At 41.3% G+C, this 20673-nt stretch overlaps 3 protein-coding genes and 1 long non-coding RNA gene across 6 annotated transcripts; 3 read left to right on the top strand and 1 right to left on the bottom strand.

Moving 5' to 3' along the window:
• Positions 1–509: 509 nt before the first annotated feature.
• prc1b (protein regulator of cytokinesis 1b) lies at positions 510–10333 on the top strand. Of its 3 annotated transcripts, XM_034572377.1 has the most exons (15): positions 510–694; positions 2294–2426; positions 2912–3034; positions 3307–3540; positions 3871–4041; positions 4604–4753; positions 4849–4996; positions 5087–5223; positions 5793–5888; positions 5974–6120; positions 6204–6317; positions 6426–6539; positions 7210–7389; positions 7522–7556; positions 9903–10333. In XM_034572377.1, exons 1-15 carry the CDS (start codon positions 684–686, stop codon positions 9949–9951), a joined length of 1842 nt encoding a protein of 613 aa, XP_034428268.1. In that variant the 5' UTR covers positions 510–683; the 3' UTR covers positions 9952–10333. The 3 variants fall into 3 exon arrangements, with proteins under 3 accessions (XP_034428268.1, XP_034428276.1, XP_034428285.1); XM_034572385.1 differs by lacking the exon at positions 7522–7556; XM_034572394.1 differs by lacking the exon at positions 7522–7556 and having other exon boundaries at positions 684–694; positions 7210–7312.
• LOC117753940 lies at positions 3213–16238 on the bottom strand. Its single transcript, XR_004612330.1, has 3 exons — positions 15999–16238; positions 6181–6184; positions 3213–3223 (listed from the first exon to the last, which is right to left on the bottom strand). It is a non-coding gene; the product is annotated as an uncharacterized LOC117753940 (long non-coding RNA).
• On the top strand, positions 11022–13416 carry ptpmt1 (protein tyrosine phosphatase mitochondrial 1). The gene is made up of 5 exons (XM_034572460.1): positions 11022–11317; positions 12230–12310; positions 12543–12734; positions 12989–13177; positions 13212–13416. Exons 1-4 carry the CDS (start codon positions 11171–11173, stop codon positions 13115–13117), a joined length of 549 nt encoding a protein of 182 aa, XP_034428351.1. The 5' UTR covers positions 11022–11170; the 3' UTR covers positions 13118–13177; positions 13212–13416.
• Positions 15020–18700, top strand: ndufs3 (NADH:ubiquinone oxidoreductase core subunit S3). The gene is made up of 7 exons (XM_034572449.1): positions 15020–15126; positions 15527–15589; positions 15769–15866; positions 16886–17035; positions 17371–17496; positions 17833–17952; positions 18399–18700. The coding sequence occupies exons 1-7, from the start codon at positions 15072–15074 to the stop codon at positions 18567–18569; spliced, it is 783 nt and encodes a 260-aa protein (XP_034428340.1). The 5' UTR covers positions 15020–15071; the 3' UTR covers positions 18570–18700.
• Positions 18701–20673: the final 1973 nt, after the last annotated feature.

Genomic DNA, 20673 nt, shown 5'->3' with positions numbered 1-20673 from the left:
TTATGACATCACATGACACACGATTTATTACATCACATACATGACACATTATTTATTAAATTACACACATGATTTATTACATCACATACATGACACACATGATTTATGATATCACATGATTTATTACATGACATAAATGACATGATTTATGACATCACATACATAATTTATTACATCACACATGATTTATTACATCACATACATGACACATTATTTATTAAATTACACACATGATTTATTACATCACATACATGACACACATTATTTATTAAATCACACATGATTTATGACATCACATACATGACAAACATAAACAAACATTATTAAAGTGACGCTTTCAGTTTAAAATTGTTAACCCAATTGTTTCACTCAACGAGTCGCTCCGTGGAGGGCGGGTACATGTTGTTACTGTCCGCTGCGGGAGCTCCCCGCCCAGGCGGCACACGGCAGTAGACCCAACGAGCGCTCCCGCAGACGGAGCCAATCGCAGAGCAGAGTGCGCGGGATTTGAACAACAGACCAACGGATGAAGAGGAACTTCGCTGCTCCGAGACTAGTTGGTTAGGGTTATCGGGTTTTAACCGATAAACTCCGAGTTAGAGTTTAACCAGAACTAAACTAGAACCACTCAACTACCCGCGGTTAACCCACAAGTTCAACCACAACACGAGCTGAAGTCCACGATGAGAAAGAGGTAAAATTAACTTTGTTTTCTTACAGTCAGTGTCTGTAACGTCATGATGTTAACTAAACCGTGTTAGCTAAACCATGTTAGCTAAACCGTGTTAGCTAAACCGTGTTAGATAAACCATGTTAACTAAACCGTGTTAGCTAAACCGTGTTAGCTAAACCATGTTAGCTAAACCATGTTAGCTAAACCGTGTTAACTAAACCGTGTTAGATAAACCGTGTTAACTAAACCGTGTTAGCTAAACCGTGTTAACTAAACCGTGTTAGATAAACCATGTTAACTAAACCGTGTTAGCTAAACCATGTTAGCTAAACCATGTTAACTAAACCGTGTTAGCTACCATGTTAACTAACCATGTTAACTAACCATGTTAGCTAAACCGTGTTAGCTAAACCGTGTTAGATAAACCATGTTAGCTAAACCGTGTTAACTAAACCGTGTTAGCTAAACCGTGTTAGATAAACCATGTTAGCTAAACCGTGTTAGCTAAACCGTGTTAGATAAACCATGTTAGCTAAACCGTGTTAACTAAACCGTGTTAGATAAACCATGTTAGCTAAACCGTGTTAGATAAACCGTGTTAGCTACCATGTTAACTAACCATGTTAACTAAACCGTGTTAGATAAACCATGTTAGCTAAACCGTGTTACATAAACCGTGTTAACTAAACCATGCTAGTTAAACCATGCTAGATAAACCGTGTTAGATAAACCGTGTTAGATAAACCATGTTAACTAAACCGTGTTAGATAAACCGTGTTAGCTACCATGTTAACTAAACCATGCTAGTTAAACCATGCTAGATAAACCATGTTAACTAAACCATGCTAGTTAAACCATGTTAGTTAAACCATGCTAGTTAAACCATGTTAGATAAACCATGCTAGTTAAACCATGCTAGATAAACCATGTTAACTAAACCATGCTAGTTAAACCATGCTAGATAAACCATGCTAGTTAAACCATGTTAGATAAACCATGCTAGATAAACCATGTTAGTTAAACCCAGAGAGTTAAACCATGTTAGTTAAACCATGTTAGTTAAACCATATTAGCTAAACTATGTTAGATAAACCATGTTAGTTAAACCATGTTAGTTAAACCATATTAGCTAAACCATGTTAGTTAAACCATGTTAGTTAAACCATATTAGCTAAACCATGTTAGTTAAACCATGTTAGCTAACCCATGCTAGTTAAACCATGTTAGCTAAACCCAGAGAGTTAAACTAACGTTGACGTCTGTCTGCTCAATCAAAAGGATTCTGGTTGATTTGGAACTTCCCAGCTGGTTAGTTGATAATGATGAGTTAGTGACATGTTAATTAGGCCGGTTCAGTGATCGACGTCCCCCCCGACTCACTGGAGGCCACCTTATCAAAGAGGAAAAGGACCAAGCTTTAAACAGTCGTGTACTTTGAAGACCTTCACTGACACAGGGATTTTAACAGTGTTAACTGAACGACTACATTTCATTCCAGCAGCGGTGATTATTTAATAAACTTGTTTAGTTGTGGGCTGGATCCGTGTGTCAGCTGTCAATCAAGTTGTAGGCTGTTTATATTATTTTGATGTGAACTGTGGATGTTGTCTGTCTCCCCAGTGAGGTGCTGGCAGCAGAGGCGGTGTCCTGCCTGAACAAAGCTCTGTGTCACCTGAAGGACATCTGGGAGGAGATTGGCATCCCGGAGGACCAGAGACTACAGAGAACTAATGTGGTTAAGAACCACATCAAGGTAACACACAGACAATATGGTGTCTGTCAAAGATCTGAACCATATCAGCAAACATGTTATCACTGTGAGAATTGTTCATATCAATCGGTACCTATAATTATTATGACAGAAACAACCTGTTAATGTTGCATTGCTGAGTTCAGTGTAAATACAGACGTGAATTCAGCCCAGTGCAGCTGCTCTGCTGTGAGAGACAGTTCAGGAAAAGTCCAAATATTCTCCTTCCCTACAACTATTGCTTGACCCCGATGTACTGATGGTACTAATAAAGCAGACTTTTAGAATTCTACACCTGCACCAAGGACCAGAACTTCTGTACAACTGTATTTCATTGAAACTCGATGCTGTGTATGATTACAAACACATTAAAACATCTGTATCCATGTTGGCCAAAATGATCCCCAGAATGATCATTGACTGGATATTTTGATATCAACACATAATTTTGCTGTATTATATATAATACTTGTATGTATATCCACCAGGGCTTACTGGAAATGATGATCAAAGAAGAGGAGTGTCTGAAGAAGAGGCTCGTCAGCAGCCTTCACACATGCAGGACAGAAATGGAGAAACTCTGCCTGGAACTTCAGCTGCCTGTGTTTGAGGTAACGGCGTTTTCAGTGTTGAAATAGTGTCAGAAAGAATTAAACTTTACTTACACACTCGACTACAGATCGTCCATGACAGAAGGATCATTAAGTATCATATGTCTCAAACAGTATTAACCTGCTTACTGTTCATTTGATTCCGAAAGCATTTGTAACATAAGTTTATATAAAATACTAATTCTGATCCTGAAGATCAGCTTTACTAACTGTAAGGGGGGTTGAGATGGAGAAAACGTCTTAAGAAGTGAATTTGTTCTCTGCATATTCAGGAAGAGGAGGGCGTTAGCATGCTCCAGCAAGAGAAGAACATCCGCACACAGGTGGAGGCCCTGATGAAGCAGAGGACTCGTAGGATGCAGCAGCTGAAGGATCTGCTGGAGCAGGACCAGGAGCTGTGCGACATCTTGTGCTCGATGCCATACGGCATCGCTCCAGAATCTGTGCCGTCACCGGAGCAACTGGAGAACTTCTGCCAGCACATCACCAATCAGAGCGCAGAGAAGGTGGGAGCTCGTTGTTTTACATGTACATCTCCAGAATCAGCTGAGGGACACGATAATCTTCTCTGGGATTCACAACATCATTCCTCGCTTTTCTTATTTCACATACCATCCTTTTCTAAATAGAAACATTTTGACCACCTAGATGATGAGAAAGCTTCCTCATGATAGTTGATACCTCATGATTTTCTGCAGGCCAAGTGATGAGAGGGTAGACTGAACATTATACATACACATACAATCCTGAATGGTAGACACCTGAAAGTTATTTGTTGACATTTCACAGAAACTGAAAAGGTCACAGTTCAATCTGTCCCCCTGTCATGTTTTCAGGCAAAGCGTTATGCTGAGTTCATGGACCTGAAAAAGCAGATCATCTCATACATGGATGAGCTGGACCGCATCCCTGACACCAGTTTTGAGAAAGACGTGGTCTGTGAGGACGAGGACTCGTTTTGTCTTTCCAGAGACAATATTACCGCGCTCAAGCTGCTCCTTTGTCAGGTACTATTATTTTTACAACAGTATTTCTTGTCTTAATATACTTTTACAACCTGCTGTAGGCGATATTTCTTCTATAAAATGTCTTATGTTATTTTATGTAAAATTTGTATTAGTCAGTTAATAATATTCCTAAAGTTAATCCATTTATCCATCCGTTTCCTTCTGTTTATCCAGGTTGGGATATAATATAGTTCTGGGAATCATTGCTTTATACTCCTGAATATTAAATTTTATAGTTTAGTTTTATAGAAATCAGAGAAATCTCTGTCTGTGTCTCTCATATCTGGAGAACTATGAGCTTCACACTTGTAGTGTGTGTTGTGTTGAAAGAGATATGTTCAATATTAATAAAAATGAAATAATTAGATGACCAGTGCTCTGTAGCAGCAGCAGCAGCAGCTGGGACTCATCACTGTAAGTGACAACTAGTTCTCCAGTTGGGGGTTCTACAGCCTTATTACCCCTTGGTTTAAAGGTATAATTCAAAACCAGTGAACATGGTCACTGTCAAAGCTGCAGAGTTACGAACCGATGCCACTTTTCTGCCATTTTGATGCTGCAGCTGGAGGAGCGGAAGGCAGAGAATGAGGCGATGTGTGAGACTCACAGAGAGAAGATCCAGCAGCTGTGGGAGCGACTGCAGGTTCCTCAGGAGGAACGAGGCGCCTTCAGTGAGCATATGGTCACATCCAAGAAGAAGAACCTTGAGGCGGTGAGAGGACTTTTAGTTCATTGGTTTGTCAAACACCAGCTGTGGTCGTCAGTACTGTGGCTGCTCTTTGTCAACACTTTAGTTTTCTGTTTCAGTTACAAGCGGAAGTTCAGCGTCTGGAGGAGCTCAAACTGTTGAACATCCGCAGTGTCACAGATGCCATCCGCTCCGAGATGGCTGTGCTTTGGGAAAAGTGCTTCTTCAGCACTGACCAGCGAGAGGCCTTTGCACCATATTTTAGTGGTGGGTTCACGTCTTGTTTTTAGCCACTATAAATCGAATGATGCTTATGTTTGTATCAGTGTTGATTTAAGGTGAAATCGATTGTTGTAGAGGATTTTACTGAGGAGCTGTTGTATCTGCATGATGCTGAGATCCAGCGCTTGAAGCAGCATTATGAAGACCACAAAGAGCTTTTTGATGGAGTTCAACAATGGGAAGGAAGCTGGAGACTCTTCCAAGAGCTGGAGGTGAGGAGGCCACAACAGTAACGGGAATAATTTAGACGACAAAGTTTATACGGATAAAGAATTTACACACGTAGCAGAACTCCAAATACTCGTGAAAATATATTTTTAATCAGGCTGGAAAATGATCAGATTTTTCAATTATATTTCTGTCAGTCAAAAGCATGAGGAAGAAGAGCCAGATCAATATATTGGCTGCTTTTTGCAGATATGACATTATCTGATACAGAATATTACAATATTCTGTCTCTATAACGGTGTATATGGCTTATGCATAACAATAACCTTTTTATTAATTTTACTTTATTACAATGCAAAACTGTTAAATGTCTCTCAGTATATATTTGATACTATTATCACCTTAAAAAATATTGTTTTGTGTGTATCATGTGATTTTAAACAGCTTTTCACTTTTTACCTTCAAGATCAGCACATTGTTTTTGCATAAAATGTTTTATGATATGATGAAGAATATTTCACCTTCTGCTGGAATACTTTCCCAGGTCTATACACAGCTTCATGTTAGAGAGGATTGTCTCATATTCTGTCTCCTTCATCTGTCTGGTTGTCAGAAAAAAGCCACAGATCCGGCAAGATTCACAAATAGAGGAGGGAATCTTCTCAAAGAGGAGAAGCAGAGGTCTGAGCTGCATAAAAGTCTGCCCAAGGTAAGAAGGACACCTGTTATCATCGTCCAGACTAAAAATATCTACTCACATTTCTTAAGAATTTGACAGTGTGTGTGTTTTGTAGCTTGAAAGGAAATTAAAAGCCCAGATGGATGCGTGGGAGAGTGAACAGGGTCGGGAGTTTCTGGTAAACGGACAGAAGTTTCTGCAGTATGTGGAGGAACAGTGGGAACTGCACCGACTAGAGAAAGAAAGGGAGAAAGAAGAAAGGGTGAACAAGCTATTTTGTATTAAAGATTTCGAACGTAGGTTGCCTTAGAAATTTGTTGACACTTCTTTACGTACTCTAAACAGCATTTTAAGAAGAGCAAACAGACTGAGGAGGATATGCTGTATGGAACAGCTGTGCGAACACCGACCAAACGCAGATTCCTGGGCACCACCACACCAAACAATAAATCACGAAAGGTTATGACCTCTATTTGTTCTTTTTGCTGATTGATCCAATACACATTCATTCTATTCAGTGATGTATGTCTGTCAGCACTGACACCCCCCCTCTGTCTCTGTCAACAGTTTAATGCCACTGCCAGTATTTCTAGTGCCACCTCCAACAGCACCATGCGCTCCGTCTATGGTGGAACTGTCTGTCGCTCACCTGTGCCCCGCCCACCTCTCTCAGCAAACAAGGTGGGTTTCACATTAAAGACAAAACAAAAAGCAGCATGTCCGTCTCCCTCAAATATGTAAAGCGTCCTTGGGTCCCTTGAGAGGCGCTATGAAAATTTAATTTAAAAAAGTGATTATTATTTTGAGGAGGAAGACTGTTTGTGTTGCCACTCAGCATTTAGTTTGAGCAATCATTAGCAGTTATTGTACATAACCCAGGGTTAGAATTCACAACCTCAGAACTGATGCATGCGCGGCTCTGAAGAAAGATTGAACTCATTAAGAAAAGTATCGGCCATCATGTGGTGATCAGTGTTGATATTGTGACGTAACTTCAAACAAATCAACATTTAAATAAGCTACAAAAATCCTTTAATATCTTTAATTTATTATCTAGAGCAGCAGGGCTCCGTCTAAGTGGCCAAATTTATTGACACGCAGATCGTGAATGTAGGGCACATGGAACACCATTTATCGCATTTCGCACATGTGATATCGCGATGACGATACATTTTCCATATGTGGTGCAGCTCTACAGAAAATGTATAGAAGCTATTTTCAGGACATTTTCCGGAGTTAATGTCTGAAAACACCTTTAGTCTTGTGTTGAACCCTAAAAAGACTTTGCTGTATGGTGTTGTTTAGGAGGTCCCACTTGTCTCACCTGTTTTCTCTGCTTTGTGTTGTCTAGTGTCCAGCAGCACGAACACCAGGAGGCAGTAAACCCCCCCATCCCAGACTACAGGGCTGTAACAAGGAAAACGAGGCTCAGTTGAAGGGAATCCCGCTGAGTGGTGCGTTGCTGACCCCCGCTAGTCCACAGCGTAACTTCAGCCTAGCTTCTGTTGCCAGCACTTATTCAGAGTTTGTGGTAATTTACACTTTTGTCTCTAATTTCTTTGCTCTGCTTCTATTTCCTCATTTCTGTGCCAAAACACATTGAAGTCTATGATTGAAGTTTCTGATGATGTAAAATTGCTAATGATATAAATTTATGTTTTAGAGGGACTTGGTCAACATTGAATCTGTTCAGTCAAGGTGTGTTTGGAGTTTTAAAACATGTGTGATGCTCACTAATCTCTCTTATCTTAACTGCATGTCTGTTATCAAAGGACCGATTTCCATTTATGAACAACATTATGTTTTGACTTGAATAGGAACATTACATGACAACTGACACTCCCACTGATTATTGCTTTAGTGTTTGTGTGTGCTTCAGTTCAGTCATTAGAGATGACTACACCAGCTCGACATTTCAGGGAGCCGGGCACAGCTCCACTTAAATGACACTGTGCACTGTCAACCGAGCCAAACTGAGGGCGCCCCCTCATTTCCTCTGGCTCTCCATACATTGTGTTACATTCTGTTGTTTTTACCCAGTGTGAGTTTACACACGTGTCCGATAACACTGGCCCCATCACACCTGATTTTAACATGTGGTTTTTGTGATCCGATCTCAAGTGGACAGCTCTAAGTTCAGGTGTGAACACACTCAGATATAGATCCGATCACACCAGACCACATTCAGAGGTGGTCTGAGCCACATGTGTCCACATTCTGTTATCATTGTAAAAAAACTCGTCCTGGGCCACATGTGAAGGACGTCGTCCTCCGTTGACGTCTCTGAGCAGTTTCACTGGGAATCGGACATAAGAATCGGACATATTTTTTCTCTTCTTGTTGATTTGTTTGTAACCACCGACACAATATCAACACTGATCAACACATAATGATCCACACTTTCCTTAAATTGGTAAAATCTTTCTTCACAGCTGCCCAAGATTCATTGAGACTGTTGACTCGTCTCTACCTATCTTTCACTTGCTCGTTTCAACACACACAGACACACACAGACAGTGACATCGGACACATCTGTAAACTCAGACTTGGTCAAAATAACATTGTTTGGTCTAAATTAACACAAATGACGTACGTGTTAATTTGCATGTAGGGTTAAGGTTGAGCAAGGGAAATCTGATCACAGGAGACATTCAGGATTAAAACCAGGTGCGAGCACACGTACATAACACCGGACGGATGTTAATACCAGGTGTGTGTGTGTGCGTGCGTGTGTGTGTGTGTGCGCGGTGTGCGTGTCTGTGTCAGCATAAGAGCGAGAGAGAAGTGAGCAGCGGAGTCAATGTGTGTGGCGCTGTTACCTTTCTCTCAAGTTCCGGGACTTACAGAAGCTAGCAAGTTATTTTGTAGTGATCAATCAGGACAAACGTGATCACTGAAAGCTGTTTCCACTGTACGAGAATTTTGTTGGGAGACAACACAAAATTTCACAGAGGCGGCCGCCTCACAATTCTCTATTCAGGAAAAACTCTGACTAATCAACAACTAAAACAATCTGTGTCCGCTTGAGCATTTTGGTTCCATATCCATTTTATTCTCCGTTGTACGAACTAACCTGAAAATCGTATCACGTGTCAGTGTAAACATTCTGTAGCATAACATCTGTGTCATTGTCAAATACAGAATTGATCTGAACAGCAGCTGTTAGCAAAGAGAACAGGGTCAGTAACGCTTTGATTCTCCATGTTGTGTCCTGGGAGCTGAGGCTGATGCTGGTTGGTTTCTACCTGAAGGGGTCATGTGACAGGAGTAGGGTTGCAAAATTCCGGGAATATTCAAAGTTGGAAACTTTCCATGGGTATTAACGGGGAATAAACTGGAAATATTGTGGTAATTTATACTAACTGTATTTACCTTGTCATATATAGACATAAATAGAAACATTTTGTTTGGTCATAAGCAGACATGCACGCAAACATTTCTAATACAAATTTTAAAAATGACATTTTTGACTTAATCCATTTGTGAGTAGAACTTTAATGGAATCTTTTAATTGAACAACAAAAAACATGAATGTTGAATAAAATAAATGTATTCCCTATATAAACCAGGCTTTAATAAACCAGGCTTTAATAAACCAGGCTCTAATAAAAGAGCTTAACCATAACAAAAACTTTGTTTCTTTCGAACAACTTGTTTCCACTGATATTGTTTGAGACAGAGCTGAACAGAGCTCGACCGTTATCCTGGTACGGAGCAGGCTAGCTCTAAAGAATAAGTTTCCATTGTTACTGAGCAAGAATTAATTTAAGACAGATTTATGGAATGGATCTCTCACTTAAATAGGCCAGATTTATCAAAGTAAGCCAGGATAAGCGTGAAGCCACTTTGATGGAATTACCCCTCTGGTCTGTTCGTGTGTTCATCTTTTCACTAATTGACACTAACAGCCGTCACAGTTTGATCAGAAACAGATAAAGAGCTTGTTTGTTGATGAGTTGTTTGTTTCTACATGTCGTCTCCTGCTCATATTGTTACGTATAAAACAAGAAACAGATTTAACGGGCGTCTGTTCTGCTTCCACAGCGAGACCTGTCCAAGGCCTCTGACGCCAAGGTCCAGCACAACATCCTGAACTCCACCAGCAGCAACCTTTGACCCCTCCACTCTGATGTGACTGCATCATTCAAATACAGTACAATGAAGTTTTGTTGAAGATGGCTCACTACCTTTCACTGCTATCAGCTATTTTATATGTAAATGAAGGTAATAATATATTTAGTGTTAAGTCAGTGATAGACAAGAGTCACTGTAAGAGGACTAAAGTTTGTATAAGTTAAACTAACACTCATTTCTCTCTGGGGGTTTTCTATTTCCAGATGTAAAATCTGTCGTCTGCACATTTTTTAAAACCTAAAAAAGAAAGTTAAGCTTTCTGAGCTTATGCAATCTGGGGTCACAGGCCAAATGTATTATGAGTACATTGCACTTTTAAAAAATATATATTGCAGCGCATCGTACATTTAAAAACACTAGTCCTTCCAAAACCTTATTTTCTACATGCATGTATCTGTGTGTGTGTATATATATATATATATATATATTTCAGTTCCTGTTGTAATAAATGTTTGTCAAAGATGGTTTCTGTCATTTTAGGTTGTTCTTATCACATTGACGTTCAAATTCATGTTTCTGATCAGTTTAAGCTGCTTTACCAACCACCTAAAAACTCAAAGAACAACTTGTTCTGTTGACCGATGAGGATCAAATCTTCATCCTCACGTGTTTCAAGTATTTCATTAATCTAATTCAACAGCTTTTACAGCTTTTACAGTCAAACGTGAAAGAAGTTCTTTCTAAGAAGTTCTATAAAAAATCCACAATACTGTCTTTAAGAGTTGGCAAATTATTTTTTATTGAGTTGTAAGAGAAAAATAAAACTTGTCGAGATCAACTGATTCCCCTGATGGAAGTCATTGATTTACTCACTGCACTGTGATCGGCCTTGTATGCAAACGGAGGCACAGATAGATTCATCAAGTCAAATCCAATCAGATAGTTTCACAATCTTCACATCATCGTATACAGCCCCTCCAAAAAAATGAGGAATGTGTTTGAACAGAGTGAGAGAAGCGAGTCAACACATTTCTCCCTGTTCCAAGTATTTGTATTTTGAAGGATTTCCACCGGAACTTGCGTCACAAGCCGAAAAGGAAGTGTATCCAGTGACGGACACTTGTTGGTGTGACACCTGGCGGCTCATGTGTGATTCAGAGACTCGGTTACTCAACAAGTCGGAGAAGACGTCATGATAAACTAAGTCTTTACGCACTTCTTCTACACGGAGCTCCGTCATGTCCGCAGCGGTCGCGCGGCTGCTCTTCTACCCGACGTTAGGCTACAATGTGCTGATGGAGAAAGTTTCCAGCCGCCGCTGGTTCGACCGAGTGGATGAGACCGTGATCGTGGGAGCACTTCCGTTCAGATCCATGACATCACAGGTGAGTGTGTCCCGGCCTGAGGGTCCGTGAGCCGCCGCCCGGTGACCGGTGAGCAGCCGCCCGGTGACCGGTGAGCCGCCGCCCGGTGACCGGTGAGCCGCCGCCCGGTGACCGGTGAGCAGCCGCCTGGTGACCGGTGACCGGTGAGCAGCCGCCCGGTGACCGGTGAGCCGCCGCCCGGTGACCGGTGAGCAGCCGCCCGGTGACCGGTGACCGGTGAGCAGCCGCCCGGTGACCGGTGAGCAGCCGCCTGGTGACCGGTGACCGGTGAGCAGCCGCCCGGTGACCGGTGAGCAGCCGCCTGGTGACCGGTGACCGGTGAGCAGCCGCCCGGTGACCGGTGACCGGTGAGCAGCCGCCCGGTGACCGGTGAGCCGCCGCCTGGTGACCGGTGACCGGTGAGCAGCCGCCCGGTGACCGGTGGATGCTTCTCCTGTGTAGTTTGTGAATTATGGAATCTTGTGAATTTTTGTCATATCAATATTTAAAAGTTTGAAGAAATATACAAATATTTGAATGTCACAAATCATGCAGATGATTAAGTACAGTTACCTCAGAAATCCTACTCGAATCGAGTACTCAGTTACTTAAGAAGCAGTGAAGCTGATTCAACAAGAGTCAAAACCTGTTTTATTAATTTTATTTGTAAGAAATGTACAAAGTCTCCGTTTAATATCTTTAAGTATGTTTCATATTGTAAAGTTTTCATATTTTCTTGTCAAGCAGTTTGACCTCAAGACTTTGGGCTTTGGAAAACAACATTTTTCAGTATTTGTATTCTAAATGATAAATTGATGAAAAACAGAAACAATTGAAAATGTTTTGCTCAGGATGATTTAATGAATTCAAGTTGCTGATGTAAACTATTAAAACTATGGTCGGTGTGTGTTGTTGTGTGTTGTTGTGTTGCAGCTCGTAGAAACAGAAAATATCCGAGGAGTCGTCACCATGAATGAGGAGTATGAGACCAAATATTTCTGTAACTCGGCTGAGGTGAGTTCACTCGTCTTCTCGTGTAGACAAAAGTGATACGACTGTTTTTGAAAAAAGTTAATTATAATAATGTGAATTTCACAGTCTATTACTTTTCACATATTTTGTGATTTGTGTTTGTCAGATGATAAAAATCCGGTGGTTCAGTGTGTAGTGCTACTGGCTGATTTCTAACAGTGTACAAATGAATGGCTGTCATCTTTTACATGCTCCCTGATGACGCTGGGTGAAGGAGTGGCGTGAAGCAGGCGTAGAGCAGCTGAGGCTGAGCACCGTCGACCTCACCGGTGTCCCCAGTCTGGAGAACCTGCATCGAGGCGTGGAATTCGCCCTGCAGCACCGAGAGCAGGGAACCAGCGTGTACATCCACTGCAAGGCTGGTCGCTCCCGCAGCGCCACGCTGGCAGCTGCCTACCTCATCAGGGTCAGTACAGAACTGTAGGGGGCGGAGGGCCGGCGGCACTCTGACCTAAACTTCAGTTTGGCAGAGCTGTAGATGGTTCTGTCACTTGTCCTCAAGCAAGAGAAGAAACCTGATGTGGTTTTATGATTTTAGCTGCTTTCTGATATTTCCTGACTAAAAGCTTTGACACTGCAGGGACCCAGTGTTGATGTAAACACTGAAACGTTTCAATCCAACACTTTGAGCTCGTTTCATGATTGTTTTCCTGCTCACAGTTACACTGCTGGACTCCAGAAGAGGCCTGTCGGAAGCTTGCGTCGGTTCGACCCCACGTCCTGGTGCGTGCCGCTCAGCTGCAGATGTTGCGGACGTACTACCAGCAGGTGTGTGAACAGTCCAGCTGAGAGCGCGGGGCAACGTGTGGACGCCATCATGTTCCCAGCAGCTGGACTCAGTGGACCCAGTGGACTCAGTGGACTCAGTGGACCCAGAGACTGAAGACATGAGACGAAGCTGCTGGTGAATGAATTAATCTTTCACATCTTAATGTGAATGATAAAAACACACCCAATGTTTATTTTAAATCAAATATCAAGAGTTTTATTGGTAAATAGCAGATTTCACTTTTTACTTCATGACACATCAGTGAGAAGAAATTATAATTTCAAATTTTTAACCCCCTCATTTCATAAAACGACAAACTTTGAAGTAACTAAAAACATCTGTACTCTCTGGTTTTATCACCTGGAGCTAAAACTGATTATTTACCTTTTAAACAAAGTGAATCACATTAAAAATAACAAAAACCCTTTGTTGTGATTTTTCTTTCCTCCCAACCTGTCGTCCTGTTCCAGTGCCGTTAGTGTCCGACTTTCAGAATAAAATGTTTGTGTTGTAACATTAAAGTGACGTTTTACTGCGTATTTCAGCAGTGATGTGGTTACTGAGAAAACTAAAAACCTTTTCTTTCAAGTCATTATATTTTCATCTGATGCCTCATAACTTAAAAAATAAATGTCAACTAAATATTTGAGATGAATTCATACTAATGGTGTTTCTGCTCCTTTATTTTGAGAATGTAGGTGTTAAAGACCTTTAAATCAATTAAAAATATATTTTCTGAGTCACACCACGAGCAGCGTGTTGTCAACCACCAAAGCAAATTCTATTAAGCCTATGAAATAGGGTTAATAATCGAGTATAGATTAGAATAAGAACACTGACCAGGTATCGAGTCCAGCACTGACACATAACCTTAAAATAAGAGGAACTGTATGAAATGTCTAGCTCAATATGTTGCTGTATATAAAACTAGCAACAGTGTGATTATCTGCTGCCATTTTGTAGAGATGCCAGATTCCTGTAACAGTGGCATCACTTCTCATGGCTCCTTGAGCTTTTTCTTCAAGGTTTTTTGAAGGAAACAACAACATATCAATGTTCTCTTGAAGTGAATACTCTCAGAAGCACAGCTTGATGCAGCAATACACAGATACTTGATAGCTGAGGTACTGGGTTATGATTGATTGATTGATTGATTGATTGATTGATTGATTGAGTACTGGTGGAGTCCCACAGCTGGTTTAAAGATGTATGGGGAACAACTAGAGCAGGTAAACACGTTTCAATATCTGGGGGTTGTATTTGACACAAGCTGCCTTGGAATGAACACATGAATAAGATGAAGAAAAAATGCAAGATGGTGCTTACTGTTATGAGATGTCTCAAAGGGTCTGAATGGGAGCTTTGAAGAATATATATAAAGCTTTAATTAGATCAGTGATTGACTATGGGGGTGGGGTTTACAGATCAGCGGCAAAAACTGCTAAAGAGACTAGAAAAAATAGAAAATCAGACACTGAGACTCGGTTGTGGGGATGTTAAGACTTCTCCAACTACAGATGTTCAAGTGGAGATGGAGAAATGCTGGGAGGCGGGGAGGAGAGCGAGACCAGGAACAGCATCAGGTTCAGCTCTGACTAGTTATAAGGAAAACAATAAGAGTGTAAAGATGTTATTATTGATAGCAACAACACATATAATAATAGTCGTAATAATTGTCTGAGGAAAATAATCATATCAAATAAAGCAAAAAGTGGAAAGTCAGAAATATAAAGAGAAAAGGAAGCAGCTGAGGAAACGAGTTAAACCTAAAGAATGTGTTCAGTGTTGACGAAGGGAAATATGAAGGTTGAGTTTTTAAAAGAAACCGGATCAATGGAGGATTTAAGGTTTTTAATTTGTATATATTTGCACAATCCAGCACAGTAGGTGGCGCTTCAAACGAACATTTGTCCTCCGTCCACCAGGGGGCGACGGAGCGCGTACAGCGACTTGTTCCTGCAGAGACAAACAAACATGGCGGCGTCGCTGATGCGGTTCGTCCGCGGAGGCTTCGGGAGAAGTTTGAACAGTAAGTCGATCAGAAACCGACTTTATTTAATTCGCAATGATCGATGTCGTGATTCGATTTGTTTCGAGTCTGTTTCACGGCATCGAAAAAGAAACAGACTCATTTTCAACCGTCAGATGTTTCCTGTTTGACCTTCGAGCTAATGACAGCTAATGCTAACGCTAGCCTGCAGAAGATTCTTATTCTTTCTAACAAATGAGTTTAAATCCACTTTTGTCTTTTTAACTTTGTTCATATGAAACGTGTCAGAATCAACGCGCCTTTGTTTTTATTCCTGTTTCTCTGCTTCTGTTGCTCAGTAGGTTCAGGTTTGATTGACTTTGATCTGGGTTCAGGTTTGATTGACTTTGATCTGGGTTCAGGTTTGATTGTGAACTGTTGTCTTCTGCTCTTCTCTCAGTTGTGAGGAGCTCGTGTCTCCAGCAGCAGACCAGACCTCAGAGCTCCACCACTGAAACCAGTCGTGAGTACAGAGTCAAACAATATGGCTGAACCACTGATGTGGTGAAGCTCCAGTTCACGCTTCTCATGTATCGTCATCAAGGTCGGACCAACAGACCAAAGTGTTCTTAATTAATAAAATGGAAAAGTTGAGCAGCCGCTGCATTGTTCAATCTTTATAAACCTCTGTGCTTCATGCAGCCACCACCAGGCCCTCGGACGCCATCACTCACAACCAGCTGGCAGCATTTGGAGAGTATGTGGCGGAGATGATGCCCAAATACATCCAGCAGGTCCAGGTAAGAATGTCGGAGACTCTGTTCACACCTGATGTCAACATCCGTCCTGAGTGACCACAAGTGGTTCAGGTCTCTTTATATTCAGTCTATGGTGTGAATGAAAGAGGCCCACACACATTGGGCCTCTTTCACTCACGTGTGCTGAAATGTTCTTACTCTCCGCAGAACATACGTGTCATAAAATAAGAATCATTCTAAATTGACAGGCGCGTGTCCTCTCTGCAATTAGCATACTGCCACGCCTCTATTTGTCCATATAAGGACGTCCGTTTGTCATGAAGTGAGCAGTATGAACAGAGAAGTTGAAGTTATAAGAGAGAAAAAGAATTTCACAGCAGAAATTGAAGGCGTCGGAGGTGGAAGACACATCCTCACTCCGGAGTCATGATCCGACATCATCGATTAATTACTAAATACATGTGATTATCAGTTAGTGTGAAGAGGGACGAACACACACACTCCTGCAGACAGAAGAGTTGCTCCTGCAGATTACGACTTAACGCAGTGTTTTAACTTCAGTGTTGCAGAAGAAGCGTCACCTTGTTTATCCAGAAACATAAATATGAATTCAGCAGGTTTTTATACAGATGATGAGGGCGAAAATGCGTCAATTTCATAGTTATTTAATGCATTTGGTCAATGCATTAGTAAATTAAATTATTGCTGTCTATCTACTATTTTTATTTAAATAAATGGAGGTTTAAAACACTATAGTTTTTTTCGCCTATGTCTCCCTAACCCTGGTGACAGCCATGGAAGGGGAAGATGTGTTCGGGTTGTCCAGACATCCATCGCTCATCCTTCAAGTCAACATGTTTTCTCAGAAATGGCTTCAGGGAACTTGCATTAATGATCTTTTGGAACTTTTTTTAATCATCTGGTGTCTTTACTTGTCAGTAAAAGAACCTGAACAGAAAACATGAACCTCCCCCCGTGAAATTTAGATTTCAGAAACATGTAGATGGCTTGATTATGTATGTGTTTGAGTGACGTGTGTCTTTGTGTGTGTGTGTGTGTAGGTGACCTGTTTTAATGAGCTGGAGGTGATGATTCACCCTGACGGAGTGATCCCCGTGCTCACCTTCCTCAGGGACCACACCAACGCCCAGTACAGGAACATGATTGACCTGACTGCTGTCGACATCCCAACACGGCAGAACCGCTTTGAGGTAGTTTGTCTCAATACACACACACACACACACACACACACACACACACACACACACACACACACACACACACACACACACACACACACACACACACACTACATGAGACAGAAACACACTACATGAGACAGAAACACTCAACTCTCCACGATAATGTAACAGGTCTATTAGTTCATGTTTTTTCCACCAGTTCAAATTATCACAAATGTATTTCTGAGAAATTTAGTTTTGTCTGTATAATTTTTATCTTCTTAACATAGGATTTTTAGGCTCATTGAATGGAAGTCTTCTCTAAATGCACTTTTCATTCTAACAATGTCTCTGCTGGTTTACAGATCGTGTACAACCTGCTGTCGCTGCGCTACAATTCTCGTATCCGTGTGAAGACGTATACGGACGAGTTGTCGGCGGTGGACTCTGCAGTGCCGGTCCACAAGGCCGCCAACTGGTATGAGAGGGAGGTGAGTCGCAACCTGCAGAGGAAGAAATAACATATTCCCATATTTGGAGATAAAGTGTCTTGAGGACATTGATGATGTCGAGTGTAAAAATTAAGTAGCATGAGACAAATGAATTCATTTTTTCATCCAGAAGACAGTGATGAATGGATGTGCCAACATTTTTACTGTGTAGTTTATTTGTGGTCAGAGGTCACAAGGTTTGCTGCTGGTCGTCAGTGTGACAACTGAATGTGTCTTATCCTCATTCTGTATTTAAACGTCTCAGATCTCAGTGTCATATTGGGTTCATACTGACACTGAGCAGAATGAATGAAAAGAGTGTTTGTGTGTCTTCAGGTGTGGGACATGTTCGGTGTGTTCTTTTCCAACCACCCAGACCTGAGGCGTATTCTCACAGACTACGGCTTCGAAGGACATCCCTTCAGAAAGGACTTTCCTCTGTCGGGATACGTTGAGGTGAGTTCAACCTGCGACAGCGATCAGCTTTATTCATCGACGTGTGATTCGTGTGTTTCCTTCAAAAGATAAATGTAGGAGGACGTCAGTGAGACGGATGGAAGCTGTGGACAAACGCGTCAAATCTCCAACTCTGCTGCATCCTGTTATTTTTATAGCTCATTATAATGAATCCAGGGTTTCCACATTCTTTGAAAATCCTTCAGTTTCTGTAGTGGAAGAATATTTTATGTGTTGTTTATTGATTTCATCACAGTATCTTAACGATATTTACTTCTGTCTGAGAACACTTCACGTCGTGATGTTTTAAAATTCATCAAGATATCGACACTAAAATCCTCTCACAGTCTCTTATTTTTACATTTTCCTACAAGACTTCAAACCCCTAACCCTTTGAAATTCACCAACCATGAAAACATTGAAATGACTATAAATTAAATCTGCAGGTGCGCTATGATGACGAGGTGAAGCGGGTGGTGGCCGAGCCCGTGGAGCTGGCGCAGGAGTTCAGAAAGTTTGACCTGAACACGCCCTGGGAGGTGTTCCCCGCCTACCGAGAGCCCAAAGACTCTGCTCCCAAACTGGAGGCTGGTGACGACGCCCCTGAGAAGAAGTGACGTCCTTCTGTAGAAACACACACATTCTCACACACACACACACCATGCTCTGTTTGTGTCATTGTGGGACTCAATACCCTGAACAACCTGAAATATTTATGTAAATAATAATAAAACAATCTTTAAATGAATTTAGTGGAGCCGTGGTTTGTATCAACAAATACCAGTGAGATTTTATGCCAGTTGCTGGAAGCATTATGTTTTGGGGTTTTCCATATGTCCTTCTGTTCTAACCCTTTAAAATTGAAATCACTGATGAAAGACCTAATCATCTGGAACCTATTTTATTGTGAAAGCCCGCTCACAGCTTGCTCAGTCACTGATGCGATGGCGGTGTAGGCCCGCTGCTACCTAGTATGTCAAAATGGATGACATAAAGAAAAAAATAGTCAGTGGTGAATACCTAATTGAGGACAACACATTGTCGAGAGCCAAATTGGACGTTTAATTTGGTATTAAAGACTGAGGACAACATTGTCAACGGCTGAGCTGCTTGTTAACGATGCAGCTGAGGAAGCAGCTGACTGAAGGCGACAGGCCGTCACTTTGACAGAGGACTTCTGTAAAGTAGGTTATCCTTGTGTCACTCTGCATTAACAAGTGGGAGCTGACTGAGCGAGTGCTTTGCACCTCAGAGTGGGACGGCAGAAAACCTCAGACCAGTACCAAGTACTAGGTGAATGAGTTCTTCTCCAAACTGGTGTATGTGACTGACAGGTGTAGACATAGTGGCGGCCCTCGCTCTGTTATAGGCTTAGTTGCACCACACGTTCTGAACACTGCTTCATACCACACCTGCAGAACATGATGTCTTTATCTTCCCACTCTGTGACTTACTTTAAGCAGAGAAACCTACAGAATCGTCCGAAGAAAACACGGAAAGCATCCGGAGACAATCGCTACATACGATGCTGGAATCAGCCAGGATGAGGACATCGGTGCTCTTCTGGAGGAGCGAGGAGAAGAAAACTTTGGTGGCATAACATTTCTATTGTGATTTAAGGTCTTGGAGGCGTCTAAATCCACTTGTTGAAACCTGTTGACATCATCGATAGGTACAGTTATTGTTATAGCTTATTGTTGAAGCAAGAAGAGGTGGGTGGACCAGAAAAGTTCATTTATTTTCAATTCTTCCTTTTCAAGCATCTATTTCCTTATTTTAAATTCTTTCAATGGGATTCAATAAAACTCCTGTTTTGGTTTGTTTCTTTTTTATCTTTTAAATATTTAGTTTTTATTTAATTTTATTGAGGTGTTTTATCAGGTCGGCTCACGATTCAGGAAATAATATAAATCTCTTTGTCCAAAATGGCAAAATTTAATTGAAGCAGATTTCACTGTCAGTTGTACAAATCTACCATACTGGACTCACCCAGCAGATGGCGCTGTAGCACAGAACATAAAATCAAAGAACGATGACGCTCTAAATTCCTCTGAATGTTTTTATCGGTCATTTTTTCAGACTTTTACAAACACAAAAACAGTCCAGGCTGTTTCTACTCTTTTATTCTGTCAAATATTTGTACACGTAAGAAATACTCAAAACATTTCAAAGAGTCAACATGAGCCAGACGACTGAAAAGGTCCAATGTTTTGATTTGTTGAGAAAAAAAAACAGCCACATTTTGACCCACGTCTGCTCGTCAAAGTTTCAAATTTACAATAGTTCATCGTGATCAGAAGAAAGAAGCACAGACCAGAAACATCCGACATATTATCACTGCACAGATATAATTCACTGATCAATACAAACACAGGTAACAGGCTGGGCCTGTGGAAGCTGTTCAGCAATCATCATTTTTACTTTATTGTATTTTCAGTTACATGCATGCATCACACAAGTGCTTCAGAGTCGCTGTGCTTGAGCCATTTCACACACCAGGAGTTTTTCACTGCTTATTAACAGGAATTGATCTTGATTCAAAGAACTGTGTCGGGTCTATTTTTGATTTAAACTGAGACAGTCACACGAAGAACAGATAAAAAACATCTGGATGAATAGTGTCTGATCATGATCTCTTCTCTCTGGTTTCATGCTGAACGTCTGTGAGCAGCCAAACCAAAGAGAGGCTCTGTTCGAAATCACTAACTAAAGTGAGTTTGC

This window comes from Hippoglossus hippoglossus, chromosome 3, assembly GCF_009819705.1.
Source record: "Hippoglossus hippoglossus isolate fHipHip1 chromosome 3, fHipHip1.pri, whole genome shotgun sequence".
Classification (NCBI taxonomy): domain Eukaryota; kingdom Metazoa; phylum Chordata; class Actinopteri; order Pleuronectiformes; family Pleuronectidae; genus Hippoglossus; species Hippoglossus hippoglossus.
The sequence above is the reverse complement of the archived record's forward strand: the minus strand, read 5'-3'. Positions and strand labels throughout refer to the sequence as shown.